This window comes from Alternaria ethzedia (assembly GCF_023757985.1).
Source record: "Alternaria ethzedia strain BMP 0044 chromosome Unknown scaffold_5, whole genome shotgun sequence".
NCBI lineage: Eukaryota > Fungi > Ascomycota > Dothideomycetes > Pleosporales > Pleosporaceae > Alternaria > Alternaria ethzedia.
This window is the reverse complement of record NW_026056198.1, coordinates 1,549,931-1,566,169: the sequence shown is the minus strand read 5'-3', so window position 1 is coordinate 1,566,169 and position 16,239 is coordinate 1,549,931. Positions and strand designations below refer to the sequence as shown.

The following is a 16,239-nucleotide window of genomic DNA, read 5'->3' as shown; positions in this document are numbered from 1 at the left end:
GTTGGACCCTGACGTTGTGAGATCCGTCGCAACACCAAACTGGCATCTGTCAAATCTGACATCTTCCAAAGAAAACGCAAAGTTAGTGAGAGATGACGGAAGAACGTGAGTAATCTTGGAAGGGTCGATGGCTAGCTGGTGTGGTGAACTATGCTCAGCCGCGTCGACCATCAAGGCCATGCATCAACACCCTAAAAGCAAAAGCAACAACAAAAGCACAGTCAAGACAAAGATTGTTTGAACAATTCATCATTCATGAAAACTACCCAGAGGCAAGTCTACGTAAGATACATTTCGGGATATCCATTACTCGTGATGCATAAAGTACCACCACTCTAAGACGCCATCGAAGATTAAGCTTCGTGTTACCATGCAAGTGAGGTGTAGAAAGTGAAAGAAAGCCATGACACATGAAAGGGATATCAGAGCGCCGACCAAACTTTTCAAAACCAGTCAAGACGGGCGATGCGCTTAGTCGACCTCCTCCATGGCGCTCTCGCCAGCCGCTGCGGGTGCCTCGGCGGCTTCGGTCTTCTCTTGCTCGGTCTCGACCTCTTCGTCGACGTTCAGGCCGAGGGAGACAAGCTTGTGGATGCGCTCAGCGTACTGGACGGGCTCGTCAATGGTGAAGCCAGAGACAAGGAGCGAGGTCTCGAAGAGAAGCAGGGTGATGGATTTGACGGTGCGGTCGTCCTCACCATCGGCCTCGACCTTGCGCTTCAGCTCCTTGATGATGGCGGACTTGGGCGAGATCTCGAAAGTCTTCTTGGAAGACATGTACGAGCTCATGGAGGTGTCACGGAGAGCCTGGGCCTTCATGATACGCTCCATGTTGGCTGACCAACCGAACTGGCCGGTACGGATAGCGCAAGGTGAGCCGACAAGCTTGTGGGAGACGACAACCTTCTCGACCTTGTCACCGAGGACAGTCTTGAGGCTCTTGGCGAGACCCTCAAACTCCTTCTCCTCGGCCTCACGCTCCTTCTTCTCCTCCTCGGACTCCTCAAGCTCGAAGTCCTTGGTGATGTCGACGAGCTTCTTGCCGTCGAACTCCTTGAGCTGAGTCATGGCGTACTCGTCAATGGGGTCAACAAGGAAGAGAACCTCGAAGCCCTTGTCCTTGAGGGTGTCGAGGAAGGGCGACTTCTGGACAGCCTTGAGCGACTCGCCAGTGATGTAGTACATCTGCTTCTGGTGCTCAGGCATGCGGGTGACGTAGTCGGTAAGCGAGGTCTGCTCCTCACCAGACTTGGTGGAGTTGAAGCGGAGCAGCTTGGCGAGGGAAGCGCGGTTCTGCGAGTCCTCGTGGATACCGAGCTTGATGTTCTTGCCGAAGGCAGAGTAGAACTTGTCGAACTGCTCACGGTCCTCGGCGATCTCGTTGAAGAGCTCGAGGGTCTTCTTGACGATGTTCTTGCGGATGACCTTCATGATCTTGTTCTGCTGAAGGGTCTCACGGGACAGATTGAGGGGAAGGTCCTCAGAGTCGACGACACCCTTGACGAAGCTGAGCCACTCGGGGATCAGGTCGGTGGCGTCGTCAGTGATGAAGACACGGCGGACGTAGAGCTTGATGTTGTTCTTGGTCTTCTTGGTCTCGAACAGGTCGAAGGGAGCGCGCTTGGGAACGAAGAGGATGGCGCGGAACTCGAGCTGACCCTCAACGGAGAAGTGCTTGACGGCAAGGTGGTCCTCCCAGTCGTTGGAGAGGGACTTGTAGAATGAGGCGTACTCCTCGGTGGTGATGTCCTGAGGGTTGCGAGTCCAGATGGGCTTCTGCTTGTTGAGCTCCTCCTCCTCGATCTTGGACTCCTTGACCTTCTTGGTCTTCTTCTCCTTCTTCTCCTCGTCGTCGTCGACCTCCTCGACCTTGGGCTTGTTGTCGTCGCCCTCGGTGGTCTCCTCGGCGGCGTCCTCATCCTCGACCTCCTTCTCGGTCTCCTTCAGGACGTGAAGGTAGATGGGGTATGAGATGAACTCGGAGTGCTTCTTGACGACCTCCTTGATCTTGGACTCGTTGAGGTAGTCCATCTGCTCATCCTTGAGGTGGAGGATGATCTTGGTGCCGCGGCCGATCTGCTCGCCCTCGGTGTCCTCGGTGATCTTGAAGGTGCCACCGGCGCTGGACTCCCAGACGTACTGCTCGTCGTCGTTGTTCTTGGAGACGACGGTGACGCGGTCGGCGACGAGGTATGCGGAGTAGAAACCAACACCGAATTGACCAATCATGGAGATGTCGGCACCGGCTGACAGCGCCTCCATGAACTGCTTTGTGCCTGAGCGGGCGATCGTACCCAGGTTGTTGATGAGGTCGGCCTTGGTCATACCGATACCGCTATCTTGGATGGTGAGGGTCTTGGCCTCCTTGTTGGGGATGATGTCGATGCGGAGATCCTTGCCGCTGTCGAGCTTGCTTGGGTCTGAGAGGGCTTCATATCGGATCTTGTCGAGGGCGTCGGAGGCGTTGGAGATGAGTTCTCGCAGGAAGATCTCCTTGTTTGAGTAGACGGTGTTGATGATGAGGCCGAGCAGCTGAGAGATCTCAGCCTGGAACTCGAAGGTCTCCCCAGACATGGTGGCGGTTGTGTGGGTGTTGAGCTGCGAGAAGAGTCAGCCGGGGCTCAATGGTACTAGGCTGAAGTGACAGGCGAGTGGGCGAGTGTGGGGAAGACGTACAGTTAGGCGGGGTAGTTCGGTTGCTGAGCTCTTCTAATGCGCGTGGGTAAGAGCAAGCAGAGCGACGTCGATGTCTGTGTAGTGGCAGTGGGAGAGAGCAATTCGATGAAGAAAAAGTAGTGGGAGGAGTCGAGTTTGGGGCTGATATAGTCTTTGGTGGAGCTCGAGAATCTTCTAGACAGAGCGGCAGAAACGCAGAGAAGGCCGCGGCTAAGCCAATCACGGTGGGGCGCGCCTTCCAATTGCGCCTCACCGCCAAACGCGCCTTCCCCGGCAACGCCTAGTAGCGAGGGGCAGAACAATCGCGACGTTGGCGATGCACTCACACGTTGCTTGTCCCGCCGGCGACACCGCGTAATTTACTTCTAGAAACCTCGCTTCTATAATTGTCACCGTCTCGATGGAGAGCACGAGCTTCCCCGGCGGCCGTCGCAGCTTCCCCTCACGAGCGCGCGCAGAAGCTTAGAGCAACAGCCTCGCCTGGACAGTCTCAAGCACCTGGGCAGCCTTGTCCAGCCTTGCGCATTGCTAAACTTGTATAGCTGCCTACATACTCGCTCCGCCACAGCAATCGCTACTGCTGCCTACTCGCAGTGCAGCAAACTACAGCTCGGTCTACAAATCATCGCTGGTGCTTTCGCCCGGCTTCCCAGCAAGCTCCGCGCGCTCACCTTCACCACCCGATACCGCCGCCTTTCACCACGCTCGGATAACAACGCTGGATGCGAGGTGTCGGCTGGATGAAGGTATGGTGTAGGAATAACCAGGAGCGCCAAACCTGGCTGGGATATAACCTCAAGAGTGGTATAATGTAAAGGTAGGTGTGGAGTCTATTGTCCTTTCGGAGCCCAAGACCCTCAAGTGCATCGGAGAACAAGATGGGAGGGGTTTCCCCCTAAATTACGAATACATACCGCCCATCAAAAAGGCTCCGTCTGCCAGAAATCCAGGTTCGTAGGCGCAACCTGACCCAAGAACGTCTCGTCGAACCCAAACCCATAAGAACCAATCAAATCATACATGTTATACTCATTCCCCGCCGTCACATCCACACCCTCATCATTGCGCGCCGTAGCCGCTTTGACAGGATCAAACACAGTCGTGGCAGCAGGCGAAGCAGCCGGAAAGCCTCCCTGGGTCACAGACCCCGACGGCGTACCCGCAACATCCAGCCGTTTCAACAGATCATTGATGCCCTCGACGATATGCGTAGTGATATGTTTCTCGTTCAGATTCTCCGCCACTTTCGCTAGGAAAGAAGATGAGCGCCGCGATAAGGATAGGACTTGGTTGATGTTGAAGTTGAGACCTAGGCCAACAGGTTCGGTTGCCCACTCTGGCGATTGCACTTGTGCCATGCCGCCCCAGGTCTTTGCCATTTTCAACAGAAACGTAGCGCAGAAAGCGACCATGGTGTGCGTGAAGATGGGTACTGCTGTCATGGCCTTGCGCAGATCAGGCTCCTCGAAGATTAGGGTGAGGGTGCTGGTTGCGGCGGTGATGGCGATATTGGCTGCTTCGCGGCGGTCGTAGGAGAGTGACTCGGATGTGGCGGCGCTGGGTGGAGGCAGAGCACGTAGCGCTAGGGAATTCAGTTGGAATCTGGCGAAGTGGTAGTATAATACCACGCCTTTCGATGGGTAGGATCCGATGGATGGACTGTCGGCGGATCGGGCTTGCCATGCGAGCCGCCACTGTTCGATGGCGAAGTTGAAGAGGCGGAGTTGTTGGAAGTCGGGTTCCGTAAGTGGTTGCTCTGGATCGCTGCCGTAGGCAATGTATGCTTCTGTCAGGATCTTGAACAAAGTGACTTGCGCCCCCAGTCTGATATCTCCTGGGGTCGTTTTGGGACTGTCGAGGAAATTCTCAATGTTCTTGATGGCAATGTCTTCATGGACGATAGATGGTCGTCCATATGCGATGCTGAACTGCTTGTCGCAGACATATAACGCGTACCATAGACGCACGTTATCGCGCTGGTCCTCGTGCCCTCGCATCAGCTTCTGGTACGACATATGCAGATTCATCTCCACGGCGTTCCTTACAGCCAGGCCGGCCAACTTCCAGCTCAGATTCGAGAGATAGAAAGCGGCAAGAGCCAGCGCGCGGATGTCATCCAGATTCTGAGGCCGAGCGAGAAAGGCACTGTAGACTAATGAAACGAAGATGTTGTAACATTTCTGCAATGCTTCGTCTCGACCAGGCGTGTGTAGTGCGGAGATGGTAAGTACAGCAGCAGTGAGAAGAGTGGACTGGCGACGGACTGCATCCAGAGAGTCATACGGGAAAAGTACACCAGCCCAGAGATAAAGCCGAATGTCCTGCATATATCGTCTGAACAGGTCCTCAGCTTCGGGCAAAGACACAATGCCTTGAGCTATGAAGTCCTCCTCCACGGAGTTGGAATTGGGCTTCCATCGCACGCTACTCCGAAGGTTCCGGATCCGGGTGAGGTCGTATAAACTCTTCATGGGCGCTGTCACCAAGCCAGACTCTTCTCCAGACTCGCGTTCGACAGAGGTATCTCTCGTCATATCCATGGGCGGCGGAACAACGAACGTTGCATGTCCACTCTCAGACATGACGTTTGTCGGGCTGATGGTCATGGTGCGTCCTGCTGAATGCGGCGGCGTATCTTGACTAACTGGACTATCCAAACCAGGTAGTTTGTTGTGCTGCAGCAGACGCTGCACCGCAGAGCGCAGCTGCGACAACTCGGCTGTCGCATTTGATTTCCAACTGAAGTACTTAGCGACGGTGAAGAGAGCACGTGTGATATGAACCTACGCCGCATCTTCATCCAAAAGCCGTTGATTCAAATTATAAGGAACGCATTCCGTTCCGCTGCGCAGACACTTTGCGCATTTCGCTTCATTGTCGACAGGCTCACATTTGATCTTGTGTCTTTTACACTCCGCACCTACAACAACACATTATAAGAAAAAGAGAAGCAATAATGAAGTGGGGCGCGGTCCATGGACTTACAAGCTCTAATCCTCGGCGTTCGTGGTGCAGGTCGGCGCCCGTCCTCATGCTCCGCATCTTCACTCGGACGCTTCAGTGGAGACATATCCAAGGGGCCATGGCCATCGGAGCTGCAAGAGATGGAAATAGTCGGAGATCTTTGCGATTTCACTTGCAGGCTTGGAACACCGTGCTTCCGTTGCTTTCGTGCTCGTGACGTGCTGAGATTATTTGGGAGGCTAGCCAGCCATCCTGAGCGGGATCTGGCGCTTTGCCGCATGCGGTGGCGGGGTGGGGTTGTCAGCTCGAGTCGAGCCGTGTGTGAACTGCGTGTGTTCCCCACCGGCTTGCCTTGTTGCTATTAACCTCCCTTTCTACCTGGTATAAAAGCCGATGGATAAATCCGGAAAATTTCAGGGGTACGGTGGCTAGTATATGTGGCAAGGCGCACGCTTGTAGAAAGCGACGAAGACGTTGGGGTGTCTCGAAGGATTTCACAGTTTGACTCAGCTTCACCTAGACGATACACGTATGGCGCATGAATACTCTTTTTGCCATTGCCTATCTACGGTAATCTCAAGGGTGAAGTTCGAAGAAGCTGGCAATGATGGTATCACCAGGCTCGTTAACAGAATCCTAACCCATGTTACCCCCACCAGAATCATCTTGGTCATCGTCGAAGAAGCCAACCATATGAGTCATACTATCAAGGTAATGCTGTGGCCCTTCCATTTGTAGCTGGAGGCGTACAGTCCTGTAAACCATAGAACCGTTGTGGCCGGGTTGATAAGGTTGGGAGTGATGAAAATCGGCATCGTCGGCTCCAGTTCTTACCGTTTGCCCAAACATGTCGTCAGAAATATGTGGACCGGCAGTGGAAGGAGCCTGCACACCTTCCCTCGCTTCAACCGATACAATGCTACGGTTCACAGCCGTGATCATTATATTCTCGGCGATGCTGTTGGCCAAATCTATATCTTCGCGCGTGATGTAACCTGCGGCCAGCCCTTCCGCAAGGTCGCGAGCATCCAGGTAGCAGTCGATCGTAACTTCGTTAGCAAGCTCCGATGTATGTCTCTGCACAGTCTCGATCGCACTTTCAAGCAGATTGCCCACGAGTGGACCGATTGTAACGACCTGATGCGGAGTGAGCATTGAGATGAATGCCTGGTTTCGTGCGGCGGTAATGAAATTTATGTCATCAGCTGAAAGAGGTCCTAGGTGAACGGTACCGTGTGCATGCGGGTCATGACCTGGGAATGTAGTATACGTAGGAAGGTTGACAGGCTCTTGGGGTACACGGACGTCGCCGTAGCAAAGTGTACGATCGATAGGGCAAGTGTTTAGATGAGGGTTGCCGGACTTCCACCACGATTCGATGCAAGTTCGGTGGAAGAAGTGTTTGTCGCCACAGACCTTTGTAACGACTGCTTCCATGTCAGCCTGGCTATCTGTATCGGATATGTGTTCATCTGCTGGATCATAGACAGGAGGCGCGTCCTCTAATGACTCCTGGCAGATAGCACACTTCTCGCCAGAGGGCGAATAGCGAGCTTCGAGAGCGGTGGAAAGCGTGAGAGTGTGTGGGTCGATCGTCATTGTTAGGCGTTGGGGCTGTGTGACGGGCTGCGCTGATCAGGAGAAGAAACAAGATATTGTTCACATGCAGCCGGGAAGGTCGTATTGTGAACGAAATAACATGAGCCGCGATCCGCCACATGGTATTCACCTACCGCCTCCTGTTATTGCACACTGTCTAGCCGGTCCTTAGTGGAGGTCATCTCGTCCGATCATCGAGCAGTTCGGATTGGGCGAATATGGAGGTGGTATAGATGTGACGCCTGACAATTATCGCTTCAATAGGTCAACTGATTGCTGTATGTAAAAGGCGCCGAGAAAAGAAGGTATATGCTCCTTCTCCGGTGCACCACAGTGTAAAAGGAGATGATGTGATTCAGTACGAGTTTGAGGACTGTGCCGCTTGCTCAGGTTCTGGAGGTGAAAGAAAAGGAGGCTGTTTGCTTCAAAATTTTCTAAGAAATAATATGTTGAAAGAAGGTGGTGTAAACCTAGCGCAGCTGACCATGAGCGAGACCTCGGGACAGCCTCTGGAAGCTATCGCGCTAGCGTGCTTAGTCATGGGCGCGTCTCTCGTTCGGCAGGCGTCATCCGGCACCAGCCCTCCTTCATCGAACGCAATCTGGGTGCAACTCATGAACATGCTCCTCCCTACCCAGCTCTGGTACTGTCACAATCTCCTCTAGTTCGCTATCGCCGTGTTTGGCTGGCAACTCGTGAAAGGTCACACCTGTCAGCTCCGGAGCTGGATCTAGCGCGTCGTGAGCTCCCTTCTCTTCTACCAGCACTGTGCTTTGCTTCCGCATTCGCCTAGGTTTCCATAGAAAGAACCATGCGCACAGGATACAGAGTACGATCGCTGCTACGCAGCCCACGACGATCCCAGCTATCGCACCACCAGAGATGCCCTGCCCGCGGGCTACCTCGGAATCACGGTCAGCAGCTGGGATAGTTACTATATCAGCTTCCCCATCATCCCATCTCGCCGCGCTGACGTTGAATATGCCATTCTCGAAGTCAACGCCGATATAAGCTTCTTGTAGGAACGCCCTACCAATGGCGTACTGGCTCTCGTTATCAGCTCTTCGAATCGGGAAATAGTTCGTCGCATTCGCAAAGATTGGATACCCTGCCTGCAGATCGAAAGCCGCATATGGGATTTGGATCAAAGTAGTGTTGCCACCCGTGACGGCGTTGGTACCAATAGTGAACGTCAAGGTGGGATTGAGTCCCCGAAGTCGATCCCTGGCCGAATCCGTGAGGACGTATCTGTCTGACCTCTCATGATACTCCAGACCGAATACGGACTCAAAACGATCGCAGACAGACTTCGGAAGCCATATCTCTAGGATGGACGAATCGATCGGAGCAAGGATTCGCTCATTGTCAACCAGCGAAAGTGTTCCGTTCAATGAGTCGGTCACTATGATATCCTGGAGTCCGACTGTAAGAGCTCTGGACACGTCGGTATTGATGTCAATCGTTAAGGGCTCTGATGAACGTGCAAGATCATAGCCTCCAAGAACGAGGCTGGCGGCTATCTTCGTCTTGCGATACGGGGCGCCAGCCTGATATCCATACGTCAGACTGGGTATATGACCATCATCTTTGAGAGCTGAGATCAAAGATGGCGAGCTTATTGTCTCCGAGAAGTTTAGTGGCACCGGTGACAGTCCCATCTGTCCGATCCAGAAGCCGGGCGAGGCATACGCGGTGACCGCCAGATGTTCCAATGTGAAGTTATACAGCGCAACACTATCAAACCCATGGAGGCCGTTCCCGGTGATTCCGTGGATCCTTCCCATTCCGAGTTCATAAAGACCGATGGCTTCCCAGGTCGACGACATGTTCGCTTGGAACCCAGGACTTGGACTTTGTTGGAACGGAGCTGCACCGCGAGAGCTGCCGCACGAGGCTGATCCGCCTTGCAGTCTGACACACTCGTCGGCAATCGGAAGCCAGATGTTCTGAGCCTGAGTCGCCGGTAGCACATTAAATGTTTGCGGTGGCGTTCCTACTTGAACCAGGAACCTATTATTGTCAGCTCAGGCCTGGATACATGTAAAACAAAATGCGAAAGACGTACGTTGACCAGCTTCCGTCGTTACCAAACCAGCCCCCTGACGCAGCGAGCGATAGTGCTTCCGCCATCTTTTCAAAGTCCCCAGGCTGTAAAGGATAATGGTATTTTGCAGGTGGCGGCGATTGAGGATAACAACAGAACTGCGATTCTCCGCATGCGTCGATGCGCCTATACTTGATTACTACCGGAGTTCTGCGGCTGGTCTCGCCCTTCTCCACAACCAGACATTCCATGATATGGTTGGTGGGCTATGTAAAACCTTACACCATGTAGCCTGCAGAGAAAATCAAAGTTTATCGTATTTCGCCGGATTAAGGCATTGGAGTACACTCTAGCCAACCACGACGGTCGTGCCCAGACCATGGTTGGGGGCCGGTCGCAAGGCTGAAAAATGTTGGCTGGTCGCCCACCGATCAGCTCACGCCATAGAAGATATCGTATCTAGCCGCCTCCCTTCGACCACTCGTCCTCGTTCTGTCTAAGGCGTTGCTTGTAGGTTGATACATACATCGACAATCCCCAAGATCTCGTATTTTTCAACATGTGGTGGTCCATCGCGAACACAGAGTTACGGTGCCGGATGAGAGTGGTTGCACTTGCTGTTTTGCTCTTTCCAGGTAGCTTTCTGGCTAGAATCACATGATATAGACTTATGAGATACAGGTCCTGGCGTCGCGGTAAACTTCGCTCGTTCTTTGACACCAACATCGGAATGTCCCGCGTTCATTACTAGTCTCACCTACGTGTCGACTGTCACCTCAACCCCGACCGAATTTGCTACCCCTTCCCCTCCCCCAAACGTAGTTACTGTAACCGCTTCCATAATTGTCCACATTACCCCTTTCAAAAACGGCACAACATCGACCAGAACCGAGGTAGTGGGAGTTACATCCGATCAGGCAGTGCCAATTACATCCGACGAGGAAACGAGACTTACATCTGGTTCAGCCCTTGAGAAAAGGGCGGCGAAGGCCGCTGCGACGACTTTCATGTAGGTTCATCATGCTTGGACTAGCAGCGTGCTTATCTTTCGCAGGACAAATCGTTATCTGAATAGCTCTATCGCGATGATGACAACTCGAACAGAGCCACGGACTGACTGCCCAAATACTACCCAGACGACAATATTCACCAGCGTCGTGACGATAGTGCTGCCGGGAGCACCGCAATCGAGTGCTGCACCTCCATTCACCGAGACCGTTATAACTGCTTCGACACTGTTTGATTATGGTCAACTTGATCCAGCCATCTTGGAGCCTACCATTTCAGAATCCAGGTAAGCAACAAGTTCATGTTAGTAATACTGCCAGCTGACCAGATCGAAGTACGTCTACAGTAGGATTGGCTCCCCGGCCCTCAATCATCAGAACTACAACCCCGGCAAATGTCCAGACCAGTACGACTGACCAACCAACTATTCCTGCGTTGCCTCAAAATACTCTTCCAGGCCGTCCGACAGCAACAAGTCCTGTGCCACCTCTGGTTGTACTTCCTTCGTTACCCATTGACCCTCCGGCTTCCACAGTAATCTCTCGTCCAGACGAAGTGCAGACTACAGTCTTACCTGGTGTTGGCCCCATCATAATTGACCCATCGCGCTCGGCTATCATGGTTGGCGGTGCTACGAGCATGGTCACTGCTGGACAACAAACCACCATCAACGACGTTGCAATCTCATTCGATACTTCCGCTTCGTTCGTTGTTATAGGCGGCACTACGACTTTTGCGCTCCCTCCACCGAGTTTGGCAACTCGATCAGATCCTGCGGTAGTCGGTGGAACGACAGTTGACATTGATCAAGTCGCCACACAACTTGACCCAGGAGAAGTGACTACCATCAACGACGTTGCGATTTCCCGAGACGCTTCAGCTTCTTTTCTTGTCATCGGCGGTACCCAAACCATTCCGCTACTGGAAGCTACTCAGACACCAGGTCCATCTACAGTAATCATAGATGGAACGACCGTCAATGTCAGCGAGCTTGCGTCGGAACTGGATCCAGGCGAGGTGACCATTATCGGCACCATGACCATCTCACGCGACTCTTCCGCTTTGGTTGCTGGTACAACAACGATAGCGATAGGTGCAGCAGCAAGCAGCGTGGTCCTTGGGGGCACAACGATCTTTCCGGGTGCTCTTCCTTCTGGGTTCTCCTTCATTCCGGCGACTGATGGCGGAGGCTTGCTACTGCCGAATGGTCAAACCTTGATGCCTGGTGCCATGACAACGGTTAATGGTATCGAGGTTTCACTTACTCCGGGAGAAACACCTGTCGTTGTGGTTGAGGGATCAATGTCCATCACCGCATCTGTTACCGCGGATGGCAACGATGGCAACTCTATCAACAGCGGTAGCGGAGGGCTCGGACAGCCGACGAGCACCACCACAGGTGTACTAGCGGATTTCACTGGTGGTGCGGTTGCGAGCGTACATGGTGTTTGGGACGCGCTGTGCACGTTGGCTATGACAAGCTTGTTTTTCGGCATCGTGCAAGGTCTGTTTTAATGTTGGACATTAATGTCTTGGTATGCACTCAAGCTGGAAATCTGGAACACGCACGCTTCTCCTAATGAATACACACTCATGGCGTGAGTACCGCACCTGTGGTTCGTACGTGTCTATGGAGGCTGGTGATGATGATGACGTAATTAAGGGGTCCAACTTCCCGTGTTCAGCTCGCAAGGTCTGCCTAATTGGTCCTGCCTCAGCCTCTCGCGAACGCAGGCGCATCCTTCGCAGGCGCAAAGCTTACCACTAATGTGACTTTAGCATCGTTGACGACTGGTATACACGAATGCACTCATGCGATGCCTCCACCAGGGCGTAAGCCGCTCTTCGACGATGAAGTACTTACTGATGCCGTACCTACCAGGGACGGCCAGAACTGTGCACACTGCTTTCTCAGCTTGATACCATGGCCACAAATTCTCCTTTAGAAGATGAACATCTTGTTCCGCCGACCGATGCGCAGCATGCAATGCTTCAACAAGCACAAGCAGCTGCTTCTGCCGTCCAGACTGAAACCGCAGGATCAACGGGACATGACGCTCCCTTGCAAACGACCGACCTCGTCACTCCAGATGCGACCGACGAAGAAGTTCCGCCTCCCCCATATGGCGACATCTATGGCGAGATCCGCAACGAAAAAGATGGCCTAGGTACCAGCGCAAGCGTCACCGAAGACGGCCGTGTCAACATCCGCATCAACCAGCTCAACCGACGTTTATCCCAAGTCTTTACACCAGCTTTACGTGAGCACGTTCAAAGCGTTCAAGACAGCAGCCCGCCTCCTCCTGCATACATCCCACCTTCATTAGGAGGTAAAGAAGGAGTTACACCTCCAGCCCTAAATGTGGTTATCCAGGTGGTCGGCTCGCGCGGAGACGTGCAACCTTTTGTTGCTCTCGGAAAAGTCTTGAAAGAAACCTATGGCCATCGTGTACGTCTGGCAACTCATCCTACTTTCAAGAAGTTTGTAGAAGAGAACGGCTTGGAGTTTTTCAGCATCGGTGGCGACCCTTCTCAGCTGATGGCTTTCATGGTCAAGAATCCTGGGTTGATGCCAGGTTTCCGCAGTCTGGCCAGCGGGGATGTCGGTCGCCGAAGAAGAGATGTCGCGGAATACATTCAAGGCTGCTGGCGATCGTGCTACGAAACAGGTGACGGCATTACCGACAATAACAGTTCAGATCGCTCCGCAAACGACGCCGATTCTTTCCCTTTCGTCGCGGATTGTATCATTGCCAACCCACCAAGCTTTGCGCATATTCATTGCGCAGAGAAGCTGGGAATACCCCTTCATATTATGTTCACCATGCCATATTCTCCTACCCAGGCCTTTCCCCACCCTCTGGCGAACATTCAATCTTCTAATGCTGATACTCAACTCACCAACTACATCAGTTACGCTATGATCGAAGCCCTCTCATGGCAAGGTTTGGGCGACATCATAAACCGCTTTCGAGCGAAATGTCTCGGTTTAGAGCCAGTAAGTATGATCTGGGCCCCAGGAATGCTCCAGCGCCTCAAAGTTCCTCACACATACTGCTGGTCTCCAGCTCTTATTCCGAAACCGAAGGACTGGGGCTCCCACATATCCATCTCTGGCTTCTACTTCTTGAATCTGGCCTCTAATTACACTCCTACGCCTGAGCTACAGAAATTCCTTGATGATGGACCACCGCCGGTGTACATTGGATTCGGAAGTATCGTTTTGGACGATCCGAACGCCATGACGGAACTCATCTTCGAGGCCACGAAAAGGATTGCAGGCGGAAGACGTGTGCTGCTTTCCAAAGGCTGGGGTGGCATGGGTGCGGACGAACTTCGCGTTCCTGAGAACGTCTTCATGTTAGGGAATGTGCCGCATGACTGGCTTTTCAAGCACGTCGAATGTGTCATTCATCATGGTGGCGCTGGGACTACAGCGACAGGCATCGCGGCAGGTAAGTTCTTCGCCTATAGAACTTAGATCGACCGAAAGCTAGCTAACTTATACCTCTACTCCAGGCCGACCTACGTTGGTGATACCCTTCTTCGGCGACCAACCTTTCTGGGGCGCAATGATCGCACGAGCTGGTGCTGGCCCCGATCCAATTCCCTACCGGCAACTCACATCGGACAAATTAGCGGATGCTATCAATTTCTGCTTAAAGCCCGAAAGTCTTGAACGTGCCAAAGACCTTGCAAGTAAGATCGCCACGGAGCGCGGCAGCGATATGGGCGCTCAGTCATTCCACCAGTATCTCGATCCCGACCGACTTCGTTGCACCCTTGCACCATCTCGAGTAGCCGTGTGGCGCATTAAACGCACTCAAATCAGACTTAGCGCTTTTGCCGCCTGCACATTGGCCAATGCCGGTCTTTTGGATTTCCATGACCTCAAGCTCTTTAGGGCACAGGAGTATGAGACCGATGAAGGCCCTCTGGAGCCTATATCTGGATTCGGTATGGGGATACTTAGGACGTTGGGCAGCATGAGTATGGGCATAGCTGAAATGCCTTCAGAGACGGCGAAGGCAGTTCAAGCTCCTTTTGGACCTAGCAGACAGCAGTCTGACATATCAGTACGGAACGCCGCAAAGAGGAGCGAGCCGTCGCTATTAGGAGAGAGCTCCACTTCATCAAGCTCACAACAACACCCCCATTCCAGTGCAATGGAGCGGAAACCGCTCGCCCGCTCTCAGACCACCCCCAACCTCCCCACTCCGACATCTCGGACTCCCAGCGTAGCATCCAGCTCTAGCAAAGACAATGACATGCTACGCCCCACTGGCCTACGCACAAGCAAAGGCTTCGGACGCATCGTAAAAGCCGGCGTCCAATCCCCCATGGAACTCTCCGTCGGCATAACAAAAGGCTTCCACAACGCGCCCAAGCTCTGGAACGACACCACCGTGCGCCCCCAAGAAAAAGTCTCCGACCTAAAATCCGGCATGGTAGCTATAGGCCGCGAATTCGGTTTCGGCTGGTACGACGGCGTCACCGGTCTCTTCACGCAGCCCTGGAAGGGTGCTCAGAAAGAAGGTGCTAGTGGTTTCTTCAAGGGCGTAGGAAAGGGGATTGGGGGGTTTATAGCTAAGCCGGGGGCGGCGCTGTTTGGGATACCGAGTCATATGATGAAAGGAGTGCATAAGGAGGTGCAGAAGAGGTTTGGGAGTAGTGTGCAGACGTATATTGTTACGAGTAGGACGGCGCAGGGGTATCAGGAGTGGGTGCAGAGTGGGGAGGAGGAGAAGGAGGATGTTGTTGAGAGGTGGGGGTTGATTCAGAAGTATCTAAAGAGGAAGGATGGGCTTGATGAGATGATGAAGGATGTTTTGGATGCACAGCGGAAGGGCAAGGCGGTTGATGAGTCTACCGCGGATTCAGTCCGGTCTGCGGATGCTTCGATCCAAGATCTTGAAAGTGGGACACTCACCTCGGAGTACAATTCGTGTACTACGGGTACCGAACCTGAAGTACCGCTCGGAGCGGCGGAGACCAGCGGGTCTATCCATCAGCCAGTACAAGATACGCCGCGCGCAGGCGCTGAAGCAGAATCCAGTGAGGAACTACTCCAGGCGATGGCGTCCAGCGAAGTCGAAGCGCAGCAACACTCAACAGAAGCCCTGGAATACGAAGAACAGCTGAAACAAGCCATGGCGCAAAGTCTCCAGGAACAGCGTCAGATGAACGAAGACAATGGACGGGAAGATCTCGATAGGGAGCGAGCAGGAACATCAGAGCAAATGGAAGCTACAACGAGTGATGGATCACCAGGCGCCCATCGACCCCCTTCATATGATCCTGGTCATGTCGCAGGCACAACGCAAGGTGAGTTCCAGGCGCAGCACCGAGGGGAGAAGACGATGGAAGAAAAGACGGAAGAAGAGATTGTGATGGAGTATGTCAAGAAGCAAAGTCTTTTGGAGGCGCATCATCAGAGTAAGAGCAAAGGGCGGGCTTCGACTGCGGAGAGTAGGGATAAGGAATATTAAATAGAATAAATTAAAGATTAATTAAAGACTAAAACATAAGTAAAGACGCCTCTATATACTCTAGAGGTAGCTAGTACTAGCTACTCTAAATATTATAAACTTTAATACTTTTTTTTAGACTTTAGCTTAATTACTTATACTATATAAGTTTATAGGCTTTAAGCTAGCTAGTTTTATTAAACTTCTCTAAACCTCTTAGAATAAAAAAGAAAAAGAGTACTATACTATTACTTAAATTTAAGCTTCTCTATACTAACTCTCTTATTTTTCTAGTCTAATAGCTATTTAAAATTACTAGAAAGTATTCTTAAGTAGTAGCTTAGTAAGCTTATTAGTAATCTACTTATTAGTAGATATATACTAAAAGTTTATACTACTTACTTCTTACGCCTTTCTAATAAAGTACTACTAAATATTAATATACTTAGTACGTATATAGTTATATAAGTTACTAGCTAG

General features: G+C 52.5%; 5 protein-coding genes across 5 annotated transcripts; 1 reads left to right on the top strand and 4 right to left on the bottom strand.

Annotated features, from left to right (window-relative positions):
• Nucleotides 1–471: 471 nt before the first annotated feature.
• Nucleotides 472–2,574, bottom strand: HSP90 (heat shock protein 90; the record flags this gene model as incomplete). The annotated part of the gene is made up of 1 exon (XM_049374862.1): nt 472–2,574. The coding sequence occupies one exon, from the start codon at nt 2,572–2,574 to the stop codon at nt 472–474; it is 2,103 nt and encodes a 700-aa protein (XP_049235853.1).
• A 1,022-nt stretch (nt 2,575–3,596) lies between these two features.
• On the bottom strand, nt 3,597–5,282 carry J4E87_003232 (uncharacterized protein; the record flags this gene model as incomplete). Its single annotated transcript, XM_049374861.1, has 1 exon — nt 3,597–5,282. The coding sequence occupies one exon, from the start codon at nt 5,280–5,282 to the stop codon at nt 3,597–3,599; it is 1,686 nt and encodes a 561-aa protein (XP_049235852.1).
• A 994-nt stretch (nt 5,283–6,276) lies between these two features.
• J4E87_003231 (uncharacterized protein) lies at nt 6,277–7,239 on the bottom strand (the record flags this gene model as incomplete). Its single annotated transcript, XM_049374860.1, has 1 exon — nt 6,277–7,239. The coding sequence occupies one exon, from the start codon at nt 7,237–7,239 to the stop codon at nt 6,277–6,279; it is 963 nt and encodes a 320-aa protein (XP_049235851.1).
• A 587-nt stretch (nt 7,240–7,826) lies between these two features.
• J4E87_003230 (uncharacterized protein) lies at nt 7,827–9,065 on the bottom strand (the record flags this gene model as incomplete). Its single annotated transcript, XM_049374859.1, has 1 exon — nt 7,827–9,065. The coding sequence occupies one exon, from the start codon at nt 9,063–9,065 to the stop codon at nt 7,827–7,829; it is 1,239 nt and encodes a 412-aa protein (XP_049235850.1).
• A 1,620-nt stretch (nt 9,066–10,685) lies between these two features.
• J4E87_003229 (uncharacterized protein) lies at nt 10,686–15,780 on the top strand (the record flags this gene model as incomplete). The annotated part of the gene is made up of 5 exons (XM_049374858.1): nt 10,686–10,697; nt 10,853–11,795; nt 12,184–13,289; nt 13,323–13,746; nt 13,811–15,780. 5 exons carry the CDS (start codon nt 10,686–10,688, stop codon nt 15,778–15,780), a joined length of 4,455 nt encoding a protein of 1,484 aa, XP_049235849.1.
• Between the last annotated feature and the right edge of the window lie 459 nt (nt 15,781–16,239).